General features: G+C 50.5%; 1 protein-coding gene across 1 annotated transcript in view; it reads right to left on the reverse strand.

The window, feature by feature from the left end:
* SF3B1 (splicing factor 3b subunit 1) overlaps positions 1-25,509 on the reverse strand; it is a 446,304-nt gene that overhangs the window by 264,166 nt on the left and 156,629 nt on the right. Inside the window, exon 8 of the mRNA XM_075319718.1 lies at positions 22,377-22,589. Within this exon, the coding sequence (XP_075175833.1) occupies positions 22,377-22,589 (213 nt within the window). The remainder of the gene's footprint in view (positions 1-22,376; positions 22,590-25,509) is intronic.

The following is a 25,509-nucleotide window of genomic DNA, read 5'->3' on the forward strand; positions in this document are numbered from 1 at the left end:
GCTTATTTGGCTGCAGTTTTGTCAGCAGAACTTTCTGACATCTGACTTCCCAGCAAAGTCTATGAGAAGTCAGATTTGTCATGCGCACACTGCAGTTTATTTGTCAGCATTTTTTTTGTCAAAAGTTTGTGACAAAAAAAATGCAGCATGTTCATTCTTCCTGCGTTTTTGTCAACATTTGTCACCCATTGAAATCAATGCGGGCATCAAAAACGCAGGAAAAATGCATGCTAATCAAAGTGGTGCATTTTACCTGCCTTTTACCTGCGTTTTTGCTAGCAAAAACGCAGGTGATTTGTCAGGAAGTGAGGTCAGGCAAGTGGTCCCGTCCCGTCCTCCACGTGTTCCCCGAAGTACCGCTGTCCCCAGGGGAGATGATGTGGAGGACGGGACTATCAGCAGCGGCAGCGAGAGGGGGATGGACATTGGCAGCTGAAAACATTGATTTTTCCCTCTCGCTGCTGCCGCCGCTGATAGTCCCGTCCTCCACGTGTTCCCCGAAGTACCACTGTCCCCAGCGTGCACGCACAGGGGAGATGATGTGGAGGACAGGACTATCAGCAGCGGCGGCAGCGAGAGGGAAAAATCAATGTTTTTAGCTGCCAATGTCCATCCCCCTCTCGCTACCGCCGCTGATAGTCCCGTCCTCCACGTGTTCCCCGAAGTACCGCGGTCCCCAGCGTGCACGCACAGGGGAGATGATGGACCCCTCTCACCGCCACTGAAAGTCCCGGGCTCCACGCTCCTGCCGCCGGCTCCACGCTCCTGCCGCCGGCTCCACGCTGTAGCGCGATCAGCTGAGCTGTCACTGAGGTTACTCGCGGCCACCGCTGGATTCAGCGGTGGCCGCGGGTAACCTCTGTGACAGCTCAGCTGATCGCGCGGCTGCCTTCATTAGCTGCATGGAGGTGACCGGAGCGGCGGTGTCTGCTGCTTCTCCGGTCACCTCCATACAGCAGAGCTGGATGCGACGCTGGAGCATGCTGGATTACGCCGGACATGGAGGGCTTTGTCGGGGTTAATAAATTGGTAATGAGGGAATGTGTTTGTGTTTTTTATTTATAATAAAGGATTTTTTCGGGCGTGTGTGTGTTTTACTGTAATTTACAGATTAATCATGGAGGGTGTCTCAGACGCCTGACATGATTAATCTAGGATTTAGTGGCAGCTATGGGCTGCCAATAACTCCTTATTACCCCGATTTGCCAACGCACTAGGGCAAATCGGGAAGAGCCGGGTACAGTCCCAGAACAGCCGCATCTAATGGATGCGGCCATTCTGGGCGGCTGCTGACTGATATTGTTAGGCTGGGGGGCTCCCCATAACGTGGGGCTCCCCATCCTGAGAATACCAGCCTTCAGCCGTATGTTGACAAAACTGCAGCCAAAAACGCACCAAAAAAGCAGCAAAAATGCACCAAAAAAGCACCTACATTTTTTGTGACATTTCCAGGCTCTCTCTGACAAGGTGCAGTTTTGGCTGCAGTTTTGGCTGCAGTTTGTGAACACGAAAAAGAAGCAGCGTGCGCATGTAGCCTAAAACCTCTGTATACAGCTGACATCTGATCCAGCTAGCCAGACCCCATGGATTGTAATATCAAGATATGCCACTGAAAAGGTCTTGTGTGGAATGGAGAGCCCACTGGATTTCTGGCGGTTAGACAGCCTAGAGTCAGCTTTACACGTTGCATTTTCGCATACGATATCGTATGCGATTTGCAACGCCCCCATCGTATGTGTGGCACGTTCAATTTGTTGAACGGGCCGCTTAAACGATTAACCCCCGTCACACGTACTTACCCGTCCATACGACCTCGATGTGGGCGGCGAACGTCCACTTATTGGAGTGGGAGGGACGTTCGGCGTCACATCGACGTCACGCGGCAGCCAGCCAATAGAAGCGGAGGGGCGGAGATGAGTGGGACGTAAACACCCCGCCCACCTCTTTCCTTCCGCATTGGCGGCTGGAGCCGCGGGACGCAGGTAAGATCTGTTTAATGTTCCCGGGGTGTCACACACTGCGATGTGTGCTGCCTCGGGAACATTGCACAACCGCACGTTCAATTCATGAGGAATGAACGACGTGTATGAGATGAACGGATTTTCGTTTAATCGCACGTACCTGTCACACACTACAATGTACCTTACGATGCCGGATGTGCGTCACTTACGACGTGACCCCGCTGACACATCGTAAGATATATTGAAGTATGTAAAGCCAGCATAACAGGGACATCGCCTCCGTTACCAAAATCTCCTGCCGCTCCTAAGACCTTACAGTTTGACTAATCTTTAGTATTTTCCCTTGTGGAAGAAAAGAACATTGTTGAATGGAAGCCAGACAGATTCCTACAAAACACCCGATTCTGACAAGGCTCTACCTTTTGATTTTCCCTTGTTTACTATCCATCCTATTTCTGTAAGGATTCATAGGACCTGCTTGATTGCCTCTGAACAATCCACTATTGACCTTCATACTACCAAGAAATCATCCAAATAGGGTATTAAAAAGGTCTCTCATATGCAATGTCATCTCGGTCACTTTTTTTGGCAAAAATTCTTGGTGCTAAGGAGCTTCCAAAAGGCAAGAAACTGGTATTGTAGATGGAGGTTCCCCTTGAAAATCCCCTTGGCCCTTGGTCACTAAGGGGATAAAGAGTACTTAAATATTTTATTCAATTTTGCAACAGTGTCCAGCATTAAGCAATTCGGCTTGTTGTCTTTAAAAAAAAAAAAAATATGATCAAAAGGGTCTTCCAGAACCCAAGCTTTACTTATTGTTATGGAATAAGCATCCTCCCTGTCTATGTAATTGGAAAACAGATAGTGTTGTTGGGGGTTAAGATAACATTCAAAGATGCCCTACTAGGTCTACCGTATTTTTCGGACTATAAGACGCACCTGACCATAAGACACACCCTGATTTTAGAGGGGGAAAATAAGAAAATAAAATTTTAACCAAAAAATGTGGTCATGACACACTAATGGGGCGAGGATCTGCTACTGACACGGTTATGGGAGTAATGTCCCCAAATTCTCTACTAAGGTACCCCATTCTGGAACGATCCTCCTGCCTTCTATATGATCCTGCTCATATACCCCCATCCATCCTGCTCATATACCCCCATCCATCCTGCTCATATACCCCCATCCATCCTGCTCATATACCCCCATGCTGCTCATATACCCCATCCATCCTGCTCACATACCCCTATGCTGCTCATATACCCCCATCTATCCTGCTCATATACTCCCATGCTGCTCATATACCCCCATCCATCCTGCTCATATACCCCCATGCTGCTCCTATACCCCCATCCATCCCGCTATATACCCCCCCATCCTGCTCATAATATATCCCCATCCTGCTCATAAAATACCCCCATCCTGCTCATAAAATACCCCCATCCTGCTCATAATATACCCCCATCCTGCTCATAATATACCCCTATCTTGGTATATGGCCTGTATCCTTACATAGTTACTTAGGTTGAAAAAAAGACCTAGGTCCATCTAGTTCAACCTTCCTCCACCAGTTCTACATTTGGTCACCAAGTCATTTATAACCAACAATGTTGTGTGTACTGAGGAAATCATCCAGCCCTTTTTTAAAAGCTGTTATAGTATCTGCCATTTCTACCTCTTGTGGTAGGGCATTCCACAGTCTAACTGCTCTAACTGTAAAGAACCCTTTCCCATTTAGCTGTCGGAATCGCTTTTCTTCCACTCGCAGTGAGTGCCCCCTGGTCCTTAGTATTGTCTTTGGAAGAAATGAAGGGAATTTTGTTTACTTACCGTAAATTCCTTTTCTTCTAGCTCTAATTGGGAGACCCAGACAATTGGGTGTATAGGCTATGCCTCCGGAGGCCGCACAAAGTATTACACTCAAAAGTGTTAAGCCCCTCCCCTTCTGCCTATACACCCCCCGTGCTCCCACGGGCTCCTCAGTTTTGGTGCAAAAGCAAGAAGGAGGAAAAAGAATTATAAACTGGTTTAAAGTAACTTCAATCCGAAGGAATATCGGAGAACTGAAACCATTCAACATGAACAACATGTGTACACAAAAAAACAGGGGCGGGTGCTGGGTCTCCCAATTAGAGCTAGAAGAAAAGGAATTTACGGTAAGTAAACAAAGAAGGGAATTTTGTTACTTACCGTAAATTCCTTTTCTTCTAGCTCCTATTGGGAGACCCAGACGATTGGGTGTATAGCACTGCCTCCGGAGGCCACACAAAGCATTACACTTAAAAGTGTAAGGCCCCTCCCCTTCTGGCTATACACCCCCAGTGGGATCACTGGCTGCTCAGTTTTAGTGCTAAAGCAAGAAGGAGGAAAGCCAATAACTGGTTCAAACAAATTCACTCCGAAGTAACATCGGAGAACTGAAAACCATTGAACATGAACAACATGTGTACCCGAAAACAACCAAAAATCCCGAAGGACAACAGGGCGGGTGCTGGGTCTCCCAATAGGAGCTAGAAGAAAAGGAATTTACGGTAAGTAACAAAATTCCCTTCTTCTTCGGCGCTCCATTGGGAGACCCAGACGATTGGGACGTCCAAAAGCTGTCCCTGGGTGGGTAGAGAAATACCTCATGTTAGAGCTGCAAAGACAGCCCTCCCCTACGGGGAGGCAACTGCCGCCTGCAGGACTCTTCTACCTAGGCTGGCGTCCGCCGAAGCATAGGTATGCACCTGATAATGTTTGGTGAAAGTGTGCAGACTCGACCAGGTAGCTGCCTGGCACACCTGTTGAGCCGTAGCCTGGTGTCGTAATGCCCAGGACGCACCCACGGCTCTGGTTGAGTGGGCCTTCAGCCCTGATGGAACCGGAAGCCCAGCAACACGGTAGGCTTCAAGAATTGGTTCTTTGATCCATCGAGCCAGGGTGGCTTTGGAAGCCTGCGACCCTTTGCGCTTACCAGCGACAAGGACAAAGAGTGCATCCGAGCGGCGCAGGGGCGCCGTGCGGGAAATGTAGATTCTGAGTGCTCTCACTAGATCTAGCAAATGTAAATCCTTTTCATACCGATGAACTGCATGCGGATAAAAGGAAGGCAAGGAGATATCCTGATTAAGATGAAAAGAGGATACCACCTTAGGGAGAAACTCCTGAATAGGGCGCAGCACTACCTTGTCCTGGTGGAACACCAGGAAAGGAGCCTTAGATGACAGCGCTGCTAGTTCCGACACTCTCCGAAGAGACGTGACCGCTACCAGAAAGGCCACTTTCTGTGAGAGTCGAGAAAGTGAAACATCTCTCAGAGGCTCGAAGGGCGGCTTCTGGAGAGCAACAAGGACCTTGTTTAGATCCCACGGATCTAACGGCCGCCTGTACGGAGGGACGATATGACAAACCCCCTGCAGGAACGTGCGCACCTGAGAAAGTCGTGCTAGCCGCTTCTGAAAAAACACGGATAGTGCCGAGACTTGCCCTTTAAGGGAGCCGAGCGACAAGCCCTTTTCCAACCCAGATTGCAGGAAGGAAAGAAGGACAGGCAACGCGAATGGCCAGGGGGATACTCCTTGTGCAGAGCACCAGGATAAGAAAATCTTCCACGTTCTGTGGTAAATCTTAGCAGAAGTGGACTTCCTAGCCTGTCTCATGGTAGCCACGACCCCTTGGGATAATCCTGAAGACGCTAGGATCCAGGACTCAATGGCCACACAGTCAGGTTCAGGGCCGCAGAATTCCGATGGAAAAACGGCCCTTGGGACAGTAAATCTGGTCGGTCTGGTAGTGCCCACGGTTGGCCGACCGTGAGATGCCACAGATCCGGGTACCACGACCTCCTCGGCCAGTCTGGGGCGACGAGTATGACGCGGCCGCAATCGGATCTGATCTTGCGTAGCACTCTGGGCAAGAGTGCCAGAGGTGGAAACACATAAGGGAGCCGGAACTGCGACCAATCTTGCACTAAGGCGTCTGCCGCCAGAGCTCTTTGATCGCGAGACCGCGCTATGAAGGTCGGGACCTTGTTGTTGTGCCGAGACGCCATTAGGTCGACGTCCGGCACCCCCCAGCGGCGGCATATTTCCTGAAACACGTCCGGGTGAAGGGACCATTCCCCTGCGTCCATGCCCTGGCGACTGAGGAAGTCTGCTTCCCAGTTTTCTACGCCCGGGATGTGAACTGCTGATATGGTGGAAGCTCTGTCCTCCACCCACATCAGAATCCGCCGGACTTCCTGGAAGGCTTGCCGACTGCGTGTCCCTCCTTGGTGGTTGATGTATGCCACCGCTGTGGAGTTGTCCGACTGAATTCGGATCTGCTTTCCTTCCAGCCACTGCTGGAAGGCTAGTAGGGCAAGATACACTGCCCTGATTTCCAGAACATTGATCTGAAGGGTGGACTCCTGCTGAGTCCACGTACCCTGAGCCCTGTGGTGGAGAAAAACTGCTCCCCACCCCGACAGACTCGCGTCTGTCGTAACCACTGCCCAGGATGGGGGTAGGAAGGATCTTCCCTGTGATAATGATGTGGGAAGAAGCCACCATTGCAGCAGTGGGCGCAGATGAAACTGCGCAAACGGGACTGCCTCCATTGCTGCCACCATCTTCCCTAGGAAGTGCATGAGGCGCCTTAAGGGGTGCGACTGACCATGAAGGAGAGACTGCACCCCTGTCTGTAGTGACCGCTGCTTGTCCAGCGGAAGCTTCACTATCGCTGAGAGAGTATGAAACTCCATGCCAAGGTACGTTAGTGATTGGGTCGGTGACAGATTTGACTTTGAAAAGTTGATGATCCACCCGAACGTCTGGAGAGTCTCCAGCGCAACATTCAGGCTGTGTTGGCATGCCTCTTGAGAGGGTGCTTTGACAAGTAGATCGTCCAAGTAAGGGATCACCGAATGTCCCTGAGAGTGCAAGACTGCTACCACTGCCGCCATGACCTTGGTGAAAACCCGTGGGGCTGTCGCCAGACCAAATGGCAGAGCTACGAACTGGAGATGGTCGTCTCCTATCACGAAACGTAGAAAACGTTGGTGCTCTGTAGCAATCGGCACGTGGAGATAAGCATCTTTGATGTCTATTGATGCAAGGAAATCTCCTGGAGACATTGAGGCAATGACGGAGCGGAGGGATTCCATCCGGAACCGCCTGGCGTTCACATGCTTGTTGAGCAGCTTTAGGTCCAGAACAGGACGGAACGAGCCGTCCTTTTTTGGAACCACAAAGAGATTGGAGTAAAAACCTTGCCCCTGTTCCTGCAGAGGGACAGGGATCACCACTCCTTCTGCTCTTAGTGAGCACACCGCCTGCAGAAGGGCATCTGCTCGGTCGGGATGTGGGGAGGTTCTGAAGAACCGAGGCGGAGGACGAGAACTGAACTCTATCCTGTACCCGTGAGACAGAATGTCTGTTACCCACCGGTCTTTGACCTGTGGCAGCCAAATGTCGCAAAAGCGGGAGAGCCTGCCACCGACCGAGGATGCGGAGGGAGGAGGCCGAAAGTCATGAGGCAGCCGCCTTGGAAGCGGTGCCTCCGGTTGCCTTCTTGGGGCGTGAGTCCGCCAGGAATCTGAGCCCCTCTGCTCCTTCTGAGTCCCTTTGGACGAGGAGAAATGGGTCTTGCCGGAGCCTCGAAAGGACCGAAACCTCGACTGCCACTTCCTCTGTTGAGGTTTGCTTGATCTGGGCTGGGGTAAGGAGGAGTCTTTACCCTTGGATTGTTTAATGATTTCAGCCAATTGCTCACCAAACAGTCTGTCTACAGATAGTGGCAAGCTGGTTAAACATTTTTTGGAAGCAGAATCCGCTTTCCATTCCTTTAACCACAAGGCTCTGCGCAAAACCACAGAGTTGGCAGACGCCATTGCGGTACGGCTCGTAGAGTCCAGGACAGCGTTGATAGCGTAAGTCGCAAACGCAGACATTTGCGAGGTTAGGGACGCCACTCGCGGCACTGCTGGACATATGATAGAGTCCACCTGTGCCAGACCAGCCGAAATAGCTTGGAGTGCCCACACGGCCGCGAATGCTGGAGCAAACGACGCGCCGATAGCTTCATAGACAGACTTTAACCAAAGGTCCATCTGTCTGTCATTGGCATCTTTAAGTGAAGCCCCATCCTCCACTGCAACTATGGATCTAGCCGCAAGCCTGGAGATTGGGGGGTCCACCTTTGGACACTGGGTCCAGCGTTTGACCACGTCAGGGGGAAAGGGATAACGTGTATCCTTAAGACGTTTGGAGAAACGCTTGTCTGGATAAGTATGGTGTTTCTGGACTGATTCTCTGAAGTCAGCGTGGTCCAGAAAAGTACTCAGTTTAGGCTTGGGATACCTGAAATGGAACTTCTCCTGCTGTGCAGCTGCCTCCTCTGCTGAAGGGGCAGGGGGAGAAATATCCAATAGGCTATTGATGGCCGCTATAAGGTCATTTACAATTGCGTCACCATCAGGAGTATCCAGATTGAGAGCGGTTTCAGGATTAGACTCCTGATCACCCTCCTCTGTCTCATCATGTAGAGACTCTTCTCGCTGAGACCCTGATCCGCGTGATGACGTGGAGGGTCTCTCCCAGCGAGCTCGCTTAGGCTGCCTGGGACTGTCATCTGAGTCAGAGCCTTCAGCCTGAGATGCCTGGGACCCCCTTAAGGCACGGATTAACTCCAGCTGAGGGGGACCGGGGAACGTTGCCGCAGCAGTGTCCATGGTCTGAGTAACTGGCCTGGCCTGCAAGGTCTCTAGGATCTTTGTCATAGTGACAGACATCTTGACAGCAAAAACTGCGAACTCTGTCCCCGTCACCGGGACAGGGTCCACCGGCGACTCTGCCTGGGTCACTACCTCCACAGACTCCGGCTGACGAAGTGGCACAGGGACCGAACATTGCACACAATGGGGGTCTTTGGAACCTGCCGGTAGATCAGCCCCACAAGCGGCACAAGCAGCATATACAGCCTGTGTCTTGGCACCCTTGCGTTTTGCGGATGACATGTTGTCGTCTCCTCAGAGCAAGATAGGGTATACAGCCAAGAAGCGACCTTACAGTGCAATATATATATATATATGGTACAGAGAAAAAAGTATACCAATATAACACTGTGGCACTAGTGGGGCCAGCACTAATGTGCTGCTTACCGCCCGCTTAACGCGGGTGTGTGGTCGCCAGAAATCCCCTGTCTGGGTCCCCCAGAGCCTGTGTCCGTTCTCCAGCTAGACTGCATGTAGGAATGGCTGCCGGCGTCCTATGGAGGGGGGCGGGCCCTGGGCGTGTGCAGACAAAGAGCGGGAAACCTGCGTCCCACTGTGCTCAGTGAGAGGGCTGGAGTATGTAAATAAGACTCCAGCCCTCGGCGCTGACTATCGTACAGCGTCTCTCCCCTTCCCTGATTGACAGGGTGGGGGCGGGAACGAAGCGGAGCTAGGCCGCAAAAGCCGGGGACTAAATTTATAAGCGACGCCGTCGTAAAAGCACGGTCGTCGCTAAGTCCCCGGCGCACTACAAGTCTCAGCCGCGCCGCCGCTCCAGGGGCGGCTGGCGCGGCAGTCCCCAACACAGAAAGTCACTCAGAGTGACTGTAACCCCAGCGCGCAGCGCTACAGTCCCCGGCGCACTAGCACACCCAGCAAGTCTGGAATGTGCACGGCCGTCCATACGGGGACACAGAGTACCTGAATGTTGCAGGGCCTTGTCCCTGAATGGTACCCAGCTCCGTATCCAGCAGGTTCTACGGGTCTGTGGATGGAGCCCGGCCTCAGGGCTTGGGGGCCGGTAAGATCCCACTTCCTCAGAGCCCCTCAGGGGGATGGGGAAGGAAAACAGCATGTGGGCTCCAGCCTCCGTACCCGCAATGGGTACCTCAACCTTAACAAACACCTCCAATGTGAATGGGGTGAGAAGGGAGCATGCTGGGGGCCCTATATGGGCCCTCTTTTCTTCCATCCGATATAGTCAGCAGCTACTGCTGACTAAACAGTGGAGCTATGCGTGGATGTGTGCCTCCTTCGCACAAAGCTTGAAAACTGAGCAGCCAGTGATCCCACTGGGGGTGTATAGCCAGAAGGGGAGGGGCCTTACACTTTTAAGTGTAATGCTTTGTGTGGCCTCCGGAGGCAGTGCTATACACCCAATCGTCTGGGTCTCCCAATGGAGCGCCGAAGAAATTCCCTTCTTCTTTGTCGCTCTATTGGGAGACCCAGACAATTGGGACGTCCAAAAGCAGTCCCTGGGTGGGTAAAATAATACCTCGTAAGAGAGCCGTAAAACGGCCTCTTCCTACAGGTGGGCAACCGCCGCCTGAAGGACTCGTCTACCTAGGCTGGCATCCGCCGAAGCATAGGTATGCACCTGATAGTGTTTCGTGAACGTGTGCAGGCTCGACCAGGTAGCCGCCTGACACACCTGCTGAGCCGTAGCCTGGTGCCTCAAAGCCCAGGACGCGCCCACGGCTCTGGTAGAATGGGCCTTCAGCCCTGAGGGAACCGGAAGCCCAGCCGAACGGTAAGCTTCGATAATTGGCTCCTTGATCCACCGAGCCAGGGTTGATTTGGAAGCCTGTGACCCTTTACGCTGGCCAGCGACAAGGACAAAGAGTGCATCCGAGCGGCGCAGGGGCGCCGTACGAGAAATGTAGAGTCTGAGTGCTCTCACCAGATCTAACAAGTGCAAATCCTTTTCACATTGGTGAACTGGATGAGGACAAAAAGAAGGTAAGGAGATATCCTGATTGAGATGAAAGGGGGATACCACCTTAGGGAGAAATTCCGGAACCGGACGCAGAACCACCTTGTCCTGGTGAAACACCAGGAAAGGGGTTTTGCATGACAGCGCTGCTAGCTCAGACACTCTCCGAAGTGAAGTGACTGCTACTAGAAAAACCACTTTCTGCGAAAGGCGTGAGAGAGAAATATCCCTCATTGGCTCGAATGGTGGTTTCTGAAGAACCGTCAGCACCCTGTTCAGATCCCAGGGTTCTAACGGCCGCTTGTAAGGAGGAACGATGTGACAAACCCCCTGCAGGAACGTGCGTACCTGTGGAAGTCTGGCTAGGCGCTTCTGGAAAAACACAGAGAGCGCTGAGACTTGTCCCTTAAGAGAGCCGAGCGACAAACCCTTTTCCAGTCCAGATTGAAGGAAGGACAGAAAAGTGGGCAAGGCAAAAGGCCAGGGAGAAATACCCTGAGCAGAGCACCACAACAGGAAAATTTTCCACGTCCTGTGGTAGATCTTGGCGGACGTTGGTTTCCTAGCTTGTCTCATAGTGGCAATGACGTCTTGAGATAACCCTGAAGACGCTAGGATCCAGGACTCAATGGCCACACAGTCAGGTTGAGAGCCGCAGAATTCAGATGGAAAAACGGCCCTTGAGATAGCAAGTCTGGTCGGTCTGGTAGTGCCCACGGTTGGCCGACCGTGAGATGCCACAGATCCGGGTACCACGACCGCCTCGGCCAGTCTGGAGCGACGAGGATGACGCGGCGGCAGTCAGCCCTGATCTTGCGTAACACTCTGGGCAACAGTGCCAGCGGAGGAAACACATAAGGGAGCTGAAACTGCGACCAATCCTGAACTAAGGCGTCTGCCGCCAGAGCTCTGGGATCTTGAGACCGTGCCATGAACGCCGGTACCTTGTTGTTGTGCCGGGACGCCATGAGGTCGACGTCCGGCACCCCCCAGCGGCAACAGATCTCCTGAAACACGTCCGGGTGAAGGGACCATTCCCCTGCGTCCATGCCCTGGCGACTGAGATAATCTGCTTCCCAGTTTTCCACGCCTGGAATGTGAACCGCGGAGATGGTGGAGGCCGTGGCTTCCACCCACAGCAGAATCCGCCGGACTTCCTGGAAGGCTTGCCGACTGCGTGTGCCGCCTTGGTGGTTGATGTATGCCACCGCTGTGGAATTGTCTGACTGAATTCTGATCTGCTTGCCTTCCAGCCACTGCTGGAACGCTTTCAGGGCAAGATACACTGCCCGTATTTCCAGAACATTGATCTGAAGCGAGGACTCTTGCTGGGTCCACGTCCCCTGAGCCCTGTGGTGGAGAAAAACCGCTCCCCACCCTGACAGACTCGCGTCCGTCGTGACCACCTCCCAGGATGGGGGTAGGAAGGATTTCCCTTTCGATAATGAAGTGGGAAGAAGCCACCACCGAAGGGAAGCTTTGGTCGCCTGCGAGAGGGAGACGTTCCTGTCGAGGGACGTCGGCTTCCTGTCCCATTTGCGTAGGATGTCCCATTGAAGAGGACGCAGGTGAAACTGCGCGAAAGGAACTGCCTCCATTGCTGCCACCATCTTCCCCAGGAAGTGCATGAGGCGCCTCAAGGTGTGTGACCGACCTTGAAGGAGAGATTGTACCCCTGTCTGTAGTGACCGCTGCTTGATCAGCGGAAGCTTCACTATCGCTGAGAGGGTATGAAACTCCATGCCAAGGTATGTCAGCGATTGGGCCGGTGTCAGATTTGACTTTGGAAAATTGATGATCCACCCGAAACTCTGGAGAGTCTCCAGGGTAGCGTCGAGGCTGTGTTGGCATGCCTCTAGAGAGGGTGCCTTGATCAACAGATCGTCCAAGTAGGGGATCACCGAGTGACCCTGAGAGTGGAGGACCGCTACTACAGTAGCCATAACCTTGGTGAAAACCCGTGGGGCTGTTGCCAGGCCGAACGGTAGTGCCACGAACTGCAGGTGTTCGTTCCCTATGGCGAAGCGCAAGAAGCGCTGGTGCTCTGGAGCAATCGGTACGTGGAGATAAGCATCTTTGATATCGATCGATGCAAGGAAATCTCCCTGGGACATTGAGGCGATGACAGAGCGGAGGGATTCCATCCGGAACCGCCTGGTCTTTACATGTTTGTTGAGAAGTTTCAGGTCCAGGACAGGTCGGAAAGACCCGTCCTTCTTTGGGACCACAAACAAGTTGGAGTAAAAACCGTGGCCCTGTTGCTGAAGAGGAACAGGGACCACCACTCCTTCTGCCTTCAGAATGCCCAGCGCCTGCAGAAGAGCCTCGGCTCGCTCGAGAGGCGGGGATGACCTGAAGAATCGAGTCGGGGGACGAGAGGTGAACTCTATCTTGTAACCGTGAGACAGAATGTCTCTCACCCAACGGTCTTTTACCCGTGGCAGCCAGGTGTCGCAAAAGCGGGAGAGCCTGCCACCGACCGAGAATGCGGAGTGAGGATGCCGAAAGTCATGAGGAAGCCGCTTTGGTAGCGGCACCTCCGGTGGTCTGTTTAGGACGTGACTTAGACCGCCATGCATCAGAGTTCCTTTGATCTTTCTGAGGCCTTTTGGACGAGGAGAATTGGGACCTGCCCGCGCCCCGAAAGGACCGAAACCTCGACTGCCCCTTCCTCTGTTGGGGTATGTTCGGTTTGGGCTGGGGTAAGGATGTATCCTTTCCCTTGGATTGTTTGATGATTTCATCCAAACGCTCGCCAAACAATCGTTCGCCAGAAATTGGCAAACTGGTTAAGCGCTTTTTGGAAACAGAATCTGCCTTCCATTCCCGTAGCCACAAGGCCCTGCGGAGTACCACCGAATTGGCGGCTGCAACCGCCGTACGGCTCGCAGAGTCCAGGATAGCATTAATAGCGTAAGACGCAAATGCCGACGTCTGAGTGGTTATGGACGCCACCTGTGGCGCGGACGTGCGTGTGGCTGCGTCAATTTGCGCTTGACCTGCTGAGATAGCTTGTAGCGCCCATACGGCTGCGAATGCTGGGGCAAAAGAAGCGCCGATAGCTTCATAGATGGATTTCAACCAGATTTCCATCTGCCTGTCAGTGGCATCTTTGAGTGAAGCCCCATCTTCCACTGCAAGTATGGATCTAGCTGCCAGTCTGGAGATTGGAGGATCCACTTTGGGACACTGAGTCCAACCCTTGACCACGTCAGGGGGAAAGGGATAACGTGTATCCTTAAGGCGCTTAGAAAAACGCTTATCTGGACAAGCATGGTGATTCTGGACTGCCTCTCTGAAATCAGAGTGGTCCAGAAACATACTCTGTGTACGCTTGGGAAACCTGAAACGGAATTTCTCCTGCTGAGAAGCTGTCTCCTCCGCCGGAGGAGCTGAGGGAGAAATATCCAACATACGATTGATGGACGCAATAAGGTCGTTCACTATGGCGTCCCCATCCGGAGTATCAAGATTGAGAGCGGCCTCAGGATCAGAATCCTGATCAGCTGTCTCCGCATCATCAACCAGAGATTCCCCCCTCTGAGACCCTGCACAATATGATGATGTCGAGGGAAAATCTAAGCGAGCTCGCTTAGTCGGTCTGGGGCTGGAATCTGTGCCAGAACCCTCAGCTTGGGATCCATGAGATACCCCGGGAGGACATTGTTGGTCCAGCTGAGGTGGGCCAGGGAACAAAGAATCAACAGAGTCCCTGTGCTGAGATACCGGTCTGGACTGCAAGGCTTCCAGTATCTTAGCCATAGTCTCAGAGAGTTTTGCAAACTCCAAACCTGTCACCTGAACAGTGTTAGCAGGTGGCTCCCCCTGGGCCCCCCCTAGCAGAGGCTCTGGCTGAGTAAGTGCTACAGGGGCCGAACAGTGCACACAATGAGGGTCAGTGGAACCTGCCGGTAGCGGGGTCGTACATGCGGCGCAGGCAACATAATAAGCCTGTGTTTTGGCACCCCTGCCTTTCGTGGGCGCCATGCTATTATCTTCCCTGAGCAACACAATAGGGTATATAGCCAGAAATCAACTGTGCACCATACAGTGTAAAATAAACATATAACGTTACACTACTGCACAATGGGGCTAGCACCACAGGTGCTGCTTACCACCCGCTTAAAACGGTTGTGAGGCCACCAGAGTCCCTGCCTGGGTCTCCCAGATTTTGTCCCCCTCTGCAGCGTCCGAGGAGCTGACAGGAATGCGTCCTGAGGAGAGGAGGGAGCCGTGGGCGTGACCCAGAAAGAGCGGGAACTGGTGCCTGCACTGTGCACAGTGAGGGGAGTGGAGTATGCAAAGCATGCTCCAGCCCTCAGTGCTGCTCGTTCTGTGCAGCGTCCCGCCCTTCCCCTGCCTGTCAGGGCTATGGGCGGGAGAAAAGGAAACTAGGCCGCAAAAAGCCGGGGACTCTAGTAATAAACGCGGCCGCCGTAAAAGCGCGGCCGGCGTGGAAGTCCCCGGCGCACTACAAGTCCCAGCCGCGCCGCAGTGTCCAGGCAGCGGCGGTCAGTGCGGCAGTCCCTATACATAAACACACTCAGCAACGCTGAGTGTGTAATGGCACATATTAACCCGGTCAGCGCCGCGGTCCCCGGTGCACTAGCACACCCAGCAAAGCTGGAGTGTTGCTGTGCGCGGTCCCCACGGGGACACAGAGTACCTCCAAGTAGCAGGGCCATGTCCCTGAACGATACCCGGCTCCTATCCATCAGGCTCCCAGGAGTTGTGGATGAAGCACGGTCTCAGTGCCTGGAGACCGATAGGATCCCACTTCCACCAGAGCCCTGAGGGGGATGGGGAAGGAAAACAGCATGTGGGCTCCAGCCTCCGTACCCGCAATGGATACCTCAACCTTACAACACCGCCGACAAGAGTGGGGTGAGAAAGGAGCATGCTGGGGGCCCTATATGGGCCCACTTTTCTTCCATCCGACATGGTGAGCAGCTGCTGCTGACCAATCTGTGGAGCTGTGCGTGCGTGTCTGACCTCCTTCGCACAAAGCAAAAAACTGAGGAGCCCGTGGGAGCACGGGGGGTGTATAGGCAGAAGGGGAGGGGCTTAACACTTTTGAGTGTAATACTTTGTGCGGCCTCCGGAGGCATAGCCTATACACCCAATTGTCTGGGTCTCCCAATAGAGCGACAAAAGTCATGTGCCAGTCCTTTATATTGACCACACATGTAAAGTCATATGAAAAAGTTTGGGCACCCCTATTAATGTTAACCTTTTTTCTTTATAACAATTTGGGGTTTTGCAACAGCTATGTCAGTTTCATATATCCAATAACTGATGGACGAAGTAATATTTCTGGATTGAAATGAGGTTTATTGTACTAACAGAAAATGTGCAATCCGCATTTAAACAAAAATTTGACCGTGCAAAAGTATGGGCACCTCAACATAAAAGTGACATTAATATTTTGTAGATCCTCCTTTTGCAAAAGTAACAGCCTCTAGTCGCTTCCTGTAGCTGTTAATGAGTTCCTGGATCCTGGATGAAGGTATATTTGACCATTCCTGTTTACAAAACAATTCCAGTTCAGTTAAGTTTGATGGTCGCCGAGCATGGACAGCACGCTTCAAATCATCCCACAGATTTTCAATGATATTCAGGTCTGGGGACTGGGATGGCCATTCCAGAACATTGTAATTGTTCCTCTGCATGAATGCCTGAGTGGATTTGGAGCAGTGCTTTAGATCATTGTCTTGCTGAAATATCCATCCCTTGCGTAACTTCACCTTCGTCACTGATTCTTGCACATTATTGTCAAGAATCTGCTGATACTGAGTTGAATCCATGCGACCCTCAACTTTAAACAAGATTCCCGGTGCCGGCATTGGCCACACAGCCCCAAAGCATGATGGAACCTCCACCAAATTTTACTGTGGGTAGCAAGTGCTTTTCTTGGAATGCCGTGTTTTTTTGCCTCCATGCATAACGCCTTTTTGTATGACCAAACAACTCAATCTTTGTTTCATCAGACCACAGGACCTTCTTCCAAAATGTAACTGGCTTGTCCAAATGTGCTTTTGCATACCTCAGGCGACTGTTTGCGGCGTGCTTGCAGAAACTGCTTCTTTCGCATCACTCTCCCATACAGCTTCTCCTTGTGCAACGTGCTCTGTATTGTTGACAGATGCACATTGACACCATCTGCAGCAAGATGATGCTGCAGGTCTTTGGAGGTGGTCTGAGGATTGTCCTTGACCTCACCATTCTTCTTCTCTGCCTTTCAGATATTTTACTTGGCTTGCCACCTCTGGGCTTAACAAGAACTGTACCTGTGTTCTTCCATTTCCTTACTATGTTCCTCACAGTGGAAACTGACAGTTTAAATCTCTGAGACAACTTTTTGTATCCTTCCCCTGAACAACTAGGTTGAATAATCTTTGTTTTCAGATCATTTGAGAGTTGTTTTGAGGAGCCCATGATGCAACTCTTCATAGGAGATTAAAATACAACAACTTGCAAGTGGCCACCTTAATACCTTTTCTCATGATTGGATACACCTGCCTATGAAGTTCAAAGCTCAATGAGGTTACAAAACCAATTTAGTGCTTTAGTAAGTCAATAAAAAGTAGTTAGGAGTGTTCAAATCAAGAAATTGATAAGGGTGCCCATACTTTTGCACCGGACAAATTTTGTTTAAATGCGGATTGCACATTTTCTATTAGTACAATAAACCTCATTTCAATCCAGAAATATTACTCAGTCCATCAGTTATTAGATATATGAAACTGAAAAAAATACATATAAATGAGATCTCCTCTGAGACATCTTTTTTCTAAGCTAAACATATCTAACTTTTTCAACCTGTCATCATATGTGAGGCCTTCCATTCCTTGTAGTCTAGTTGACCGCCTTTGAACTGACTAACTTCTGAATGTCCTTTTTAAAATGTGGAGCCCAAAACTGGATCCCATATTCCAGATGTGGCCTTACAAGTGATTTATAGAGGGGTAACAATATGTTGGGATCACGGGATCCAATCTCTCTTTTTATACACCCTAAAATCTTGTTTGCTTTAGCAGCTGCTGCTTCACATTGAGTGCTGCTGCTCAGCTTATTTGTAATAAGAATACCCAAGTCCTCCTCCTGTTCTGTAGTCCCGAGTTTACTTCCATTTAATGTATATGCAGCTATAGGATTAAGGCTACTTTACACACTGCGATATCGGTCCCGATATCGCTAGTGTGGGTACCCGCCCCCATCTGTTGCGCGACACGGGCATATCGCTGCCCGTGCCGCACAACATCGCCCACAGCCGTCACACATACTTACCTGTCCGGCGACGTCGCTGTGACCGGCGAACCGCCTCCTTTCTAAGGGGGCGGTCCGTGCGGCGTCACAGCGACGTCACTGAAACGTCACTGAACCGCCGCCCAATAGCAGCGGAGGGGCGGAGATGAGCGGGACGTAACATCCCGCCCACCTCCTTCCTTCCACATAGCGGCCGGGAGGCAGGTAAGGGGAGCTTCCTCGTTCCTGCGGCGTCACACGCAGCGATGTGTGCTGCCGCAGGAACGAGGAACAACCTCGTTACTGCTGCAGTAACGAGATTTGAGAATGGACCCCCGTGTCGCCGATTAGCGATTTTGCACGTTTTTGCAACGATGCAAAATCGCTTATCGATGTCACACGCAATGGCATCGCTAATGCGGCCGGATGTGCGTCACGAATTCCGTGACCCCAACGACTCCGCATTAGCGATGTCGTAGCATGTAAAGCCCGCTTTACTCCGCCCTAGGTGCATTACTTTACATTTATTAACATTAAATCTCATTTGCCAAGTATCTGCCCATTCTGACATCTTATCCAGATCTTTTTGTAATATTGTACTATCAAGGTCAGTTTTTAATATCCTACATAGTTTGGTGTCATCAGCAAAGACTGACACTTTACTATCAATCCCATCCACAAGGTCATTAATAAAGAGAGTAAAAAGAATCTGTCCTAGCGCAGATCCCTGCGGCACCCCACTGCTGAATGCAGCCCATTTAGAGAATGTACCATTTATGACTACTCTTTGTTTCCCATCTTTTAGCCAATTCCTTACCCAGTTGCATATAGTTTCCCCTAGTCCTTGCTTCTGGAGCTTTACTATAAGGCTATTGTGTGGTACAGTATCAAATGCCTTTGCAAAGTCAAATAAACACATCAGCTGCATTACCAATATCCAGGTTTGCACTTACCCCCTCATAGAACCCCAACAGGTTGGTTAGACACGACTTATCTTTCATGAATCCATGCTGTTTGTCAGTTATATTATTTTCTACAATATATTTTTGCATGTCATCCCTTAAAAAGCCCTCAAAAACTTTGCATACTACTGATGTCAGGCTTACTGGACGGTAGTTGCCTGGATTCCTTGCTTGATTTCTTTTAAAAATTTCCTATTGATATCTTTAAAATCTTAAAGGCTGAGAATACTGAAAAAGCATTTCAGAAGTATAAACGCCCTTTGTTTTTGTTTTATTATACTTTGTACAGTCTTATTTATCCATAGTGGTTTCTTCTTATTCCTGGACATTACCAGAGGGTATAAGTTTTTTACAGGACTCTAGCAGTATATCCTTAAACTTACCCCATTTATGTTCGGTATCTCCAGTTACCATGACTTTGTCCCAATCTACACATTTAAGCTCTTCCCTTAATTTGTTGAAATCAGCTTTCCTAAAATTCCAGGTTTTTGCATTTCCCCTTTGAAATGTTTATTGAATACTACTTTGAAGCTTACCATATTATGATCGCTGGTGCCCAAGTGCTCCCGGATCTGTAGGTCTGAAATGGTATCCGGTCTATTTGACAGGACCAGGTCTAGCAAATTATCTCCCCTGGTCGGTTCATCTACCATTTGAGAGAGGAAATGGTCTTGAATGGTAGATAAGAATTTAGCAGAACCAGAAGATTCTATGTCCCACTGAATGTCTGGATAGTTGAAATCCCACATAATAAGAACACGATTATTATTATTATTATTAGCTGCCCTTTCAAATTGTTCCAGCATTTCACCCTCTATTTGTTCAGGTATGTTAGGAGGCTTATAGCAAACTCCAATTAGCATTTTTCCATTATTCCCCTCCCCATGTACATTTACCCATACTGACTCTACATTGTTGCAGTTCCCCCCCAATGTCATCATTCAACACAGGTTTTAGGTTAGATTTGATAAATATACACACCCCACCACCTTTTTTGTCTTTCCTGTCCTTCCTAAATGTAGTATAACCCTGTATGTTTGTCACCCAGTCATGGCTTTCATCCAGCCAGGTTTCCGTAATGCCCACCACATCATAATCCATGGTTGACATAAGAGTCTCCAATTCATTCATTTTGTTTGCAAGACTTCTTGCATTTGCCATTAGACATTTAATACTATTAACAGTTTTAATTCTTAGCGTCCCTACGTTCCTTGCATGTCCCATCCCCCCAATCCTTCATTGACCCTTACCATCTCACTGTCTCTATCTGCTCTATCCCCTTATTTGCTCCACTACCCTCCCTCACCCCAGATCCTAGTTTAAAAGCTCCTCAATCCGTCTGACCATTTTCTCCCCCAGCACAGCTGCACCCTCCCCATTGAGGTGCAGCCCGTCCCTACCGTAGAGCCTGTAGCCGACTGAGAAGTCAGCCCAGTTCTCCATGAACCCGAACCCTTCCTTCCTGCACCAATTTCTAAGCCACATATTTATCTCCCTAAGCTCCCGCTGTCTTTCTAGTGACGCTCGTGGCACCGGTAGTATTTCTGAAAACACCACCTTGGAGGTCCTGGACTTCAGCTTCTCTCCTAGTTCCCTGTAATCATTTTTAAGGACCTTCCACCTGCCTCTAACTTTGTCATTAGTACCAATGTGCACCATGACCGCTGAGTTTTCCCCAGCCCCACCCAGCAATCTGTCTATCCGATCCGCAATATGCCGAACCCGAGCACCCGGCAGACAACACACTGTTCAGCATTCATTGTCTTGGACAGGGACAGATGACCCTGTCTGTCCACCTAATTATAGAGTCCCCTACCACCAACATCTGTCTGGGCTTTGCTGAACTCCTATTTCCCTCCTTCCTACAGCAGTTGTTCTCCTGGTTGCTAGGAGCAATGTCCTGCTGTAGTGACCCTAGTCCTGGCCCTTCATTCCTAATATCAGCCAAACAGGCATATTTACTAGGTTGTGCCAGGTCAGGACTAGGCTCCCTGACACTTTTCCCCCTACCTCTTCTTCTAACTGTTACCCAGCTACCTACATCTGGGTCGTGATCTTCCCCACCTCCCACCTCCTCCATATCACTGGCCCCAGCCAGAGAAAGCTCAGTGAGCTCTAAACTCCTCTCCAGGTTTGCAATGCCCCTGAGTGTTGCAAGCTGCTTATTTAGATCAGTTACCTTGGCTTCCAAATACGCAACATGCTTGCATCGAGTGCAGACTTATTAACCCTCGAACGGCTGCTCAAGGCATGCATACATCTGACAAGATACACACCTGGTAGCATTGTCCATGGAGTTGCTATTAAATGGGGATAGACAGTAAAGTTGAAAAACCATGAAAAGAAAATGAGAAACGTATAAGGAGAAATTCAAACTATGTTCTTTTGTCAAACTATGATATTGTGTTTAAACTATGAAGCACTTATCTGTAACCTGCACTTTGCTGTAGACCCGAGGCACAGAAAAAAAAAAAAAAAAAAAAGTTTATACTCACATTTCCTCACTCCATGCAGCACCGATCATCTTCCTCTGTCTCAGCTGCAGCGCCGCTGAGTGGAGCAGTCACCGTGTGTGGAGCCGTCCCCCTGCAGCATCGCGGTGTCTTCCTGTCTGTCCCGGTCAGCTGATCTGTGTGGACACTATCGGCGCGCACAGCGATGACATCATCGCTGTGCGCGCCGCTAGTGTCCACACAGATAAGCTGACCGGGACAGACAGGAAGACACCGCAATGCTGCAGGGGGATGGCTCCATACACGGTGACGGGTGAGTGTACTGCTTCACTGCACCCCGCGCTGATAATGATGCACGGGGAGCAGTGAATACAGCCGCACATGATCACTCCAGGCTGTAGTTGCCAGGGGTGATCATGCGGGCAGGCTGTTTAATATGCGCGCATTTCCCGCCCATAACCCCGCCTACCTGTCAGTGCTGACTTCAGCGCTGAGATGATGGGCGGGAGGATGGGCGTGCATATCTAATGAGCGGGCCCACGTGGTCAGGGCAGGCTGCTACAGCCTGCTCGTGCCCCCTATGACCCGCTTCACCGCAGCAGCCTCATTCCCCGCAGCCACATTCAGACCTTAAGACGCACCCCCCACTTTCCCCCAACATTTGGGGGGGGGGAAAGTGCGTCTTATGGTCTGAAAAATACGGTACTTAATTTTTTTTTTTAAAATCAAGAATACCTCTTCAAAAAAAATATCTAATACTTCTAAAGATCTCTTTATCTCTGCTACTAGATACAGGGACAGTTAGGCAGGGATTAGCAATATGCACCCAGAACTGCTCGTGGTTCTGGGTGCATATTGCACCTGACAGGTTCCCTTTAATGCATTTCAGAGAATTATCACAGAGTCCACTTAGCAGAGATGGCGCTTGCTTCAACTGCCCATGTAATGATGTATGGATGCATCAGAGAAGAGATGATTTAGAATTTGAATGCACATGAAGTATCCAGATTTTATTTAGGAGAAGCATATAGTGCTATCAGGTGAAGAGACTGGAAATCAAAAAACACAAAAAAACAAACCACATACCTGGAGTTGGAGTTGCCATATTCATTGCAGGTGTACCAATTGGCGTTTTCCCTGGAGTCAAAACAGGAGTGCTACCTCCCATCTGGCTAGCCGGTGTTTCATCCCAACGAGACTTTCTTTTACTTGCTCCAGGTGTAGGGGTTTCCCCAATAGATTCTCCACCACGATCTGTACGTGGAGTCTCAGCCCAACCACTTCCATGCCCAGGGGTATCTAAAAGAAAATAAAAAAAAAAAATGAATAGTAATTAACATAGAAATATTGACAGTAGAAGAAATAGACAACATTACTATTGGTGAGCACTTACAACCAGGGCCGGCCTTAGCCTGAAAGGCGCCCTGTGCAAAACTGCCCTTTGGTGCCCCCCCCCATACTGATTTTGTACCCAGTTTCCAGGAAACAAGCGAGGACCAGAGGCAATTTTTTTTATATCCTAAGAAAATTGATTTCTTCAAATGTACAATAAAGTCCTCCAGATTTGTGCTGGAGAATCTGCACTTCAAGTCCACATTAATTCCACCACATCTGAAATTAGTCTTATTGGGTTCTTCTCATCTCGTACATGCTGTATGCCTGGATATTACATTATGGATGGTACATATGGATCCCCCAATGGGGCGCACATGTATCTGCAGAATGAGGCGCTGCCGCTCTTTGTGGAGAGATGGTATAAATTCCTAAAATTCCTATACAGGTCATTTTAGCTGAGAGGCAGCGACACATACACAGCTCCCCCCGTCCTTATGGTGTGTACGTGGTACTGCACCTCAGTCTGTTCAGGTCAGTGGAGCTGAGAGGCAGCGACACATATAACCTGAGGACTCTTATGTAGAAAGCAGAGATTTTTTCTAATTTCGTACATTCCCCTTTAACCCTTTAGTGACGGAGCTAATTTTCACCTTAATGACCAGACCAAATTTTGCAATTCTGACCAGTGTCACTTCATGAGGTTATAACTCTGGAACGCTTCAACGGATCCCGGTGATTCTGAGATTGTTTTTTCGTCACATATTGGACTTCATGTTAGTACCAAATTTAGGACAATATTTTTTGCGTTTATTTATGAAAAAAGAAGGGAATTTTGTTACTTACCGTAAATTCCTTTTCTTCTAGCTCTTATTGGGAGACCCAGACGATTGGGGTATAGCTACTGCCCTCCGGAGGCCACACAAAGCACTACACTAAAAAGTGCAAGGCCCCTCCCCTTCTGGCTATACCCCCTGTGGTATCACGGGTTCTCCAGTTTTAGTGCCAAAGCAAGAAGGAGGAAGCCAATAACTGGTTTAAACAAATTAACTCCAAATAACGTCGGAGAACTGAAAAACCGTTCAACATGAACAACATGTGTACCCGCAAACAACAAAGAAATCCCGAAGGACAACAGGGCGGGTGCTGGGTCTCCCAATAAGAGCTAGAAGAAAAGGAATTTACGGTAAGTAACAAAATTCCCTTCTTCTTCAGCGCTCTATTGGGAGACCCAGACGATTGGGACGTCCAAAAGCTGTCCCTGGGTGGGTAAAGAAATACCTCATGTTAGAGCTGCAAAACAGCCCTCCCCTACGGGGGTGTCACTGCCGCCTGCAGGACTCTTCTACCTAAGCTGGCATCCGCCGAAGCGTAGGTATGCACCTGATAATGTTTGGTGAAAGTGTGCAGACTCGACCAGGTAGCTGCCTGGCACACCTGTTGAGCCGAAGCCTGGTGTCGTAATGCCCAGGACGCACCCACGGCTCTGGTTGAATGGGCTTTCAGCCCTGAAAGAACCGGAAGCCCTGCAGAACGGTAGGCTTCCAGAATTGGTTCTTTGATCCATCGAGCCAGGGTGGCTTTAGAAGCCTGCAACCTCTTGCGCGTACCAGCGACAAGGGCATCGGAACGGCGTATGGGCGCCGTGCGGGAAATGTAGATTCTGAGTGCTCTCACCAGATCTAGCAAACGTAAATCATTCTCATACCGGTGAACCGGATGAGTGCAAAAGGACGGTAAGGAGATATCCTGATTAAGATACGACCTTAGGGAGAAACTCCGGAATGAGGCGCAGCACTACCTTGTCCTGGTGAAACACCAGGAAGGGAGCCTTGGATGACAGAGCTGCCAGCTCAGACACTCGCCGAAGCGATGTGATCGCAACGAGGAACGCCACCTTCTGTGACAGGCGAGAAAAGGAAACTTCCTTCAGAGGCTCGAAAGGCGGCTTCTGGAGAGCAACTAGAACCCTGTTCAGATCCCATGGATCTAACGGCCGCTTGTACGGGGGTACGATATGACAAACCCCCTGCGGGAACGTGCGCACCTTAGAAAGACGTGCTAGACGCTTCTGAAAAAAACACGGATAGTGCTGAGACTTGCCCTTTGAGGGAGTCGAGCGACAAGCCCTTTTCTAACTCCTATTGTAGGAAGGAAAGAAAAGTAGGCAAGCAAATGGCCAGGGAGACACTCCCTGAGTAGAGCACCAGATTAAGAAAATCTTCCACGTTCTGTGGTAGATCTTAGCAGACGTGGGCTTCCTAGCCTGTCTCATGGTGGCAACGACCCCTTGGGATAATCCTGAAGACGCTAGGATCCAGGACACAAAGGCCACACAGTCAGGTTCAGGGCCGCAGAATTCCGATGGAGAAAACGGCCCTTGGGACAGTAAGTCTGGTCGGTCTGGTAGTGACCACGGTCGGCCGACCGTGAGATGCCACAGATCCGGGTACCACGATCTCCTCGGCCAGTCTGGTGCGACGAGTATGACGCGGCTGCAATCGGATCTGATTTTTGCGCAGTACTCTGGGCAAGAGTGCCAGAGGTGGAAACACATATGTGAGCCGGAACTGCGACCAATCTTGCACTAAGGCGTCTGCCGCCAGAGCTCTGTGATCGCGCGATCGTGCCATAAATGCCGGGACCTTGTTGGTGTGCCGAGACGCCATTAGGTCGACGTCCGGCACCCCCCAGCGGCAACAGATTTCCTGAAACACGTCCGGGTGAAGGGACCATTCCCCCGCGTCCATACCCTGGCGACTGAGGAAGTCTGCTTCCCAGTTTTCTACGCCCGGGATGTGAACTGCGGATATGGTGGATGCTGTGTCCTCCACCCACATGAGGATTCGCCGGACTTCCTGGAAGGCTTGCTGACTGCGCGTCCCTT

The sequence above is a fragment of the Anomaloglossus baeobatrachus genome, chromosome 7 (assembly GCF_048569485.1).
Source record: "Anomaloglossus baeobatrachus isolate aAnoBae1 chromosome 7, aAnoBae1.hap1, whole genome shotgun sequence".
Lineage (NCBI taxonomy): Eukaryota > Metazoa > Chordata > Amphibia > Anura > Aromobatidae > Anomaloglossus > Anomaloglossus baeobatrachus.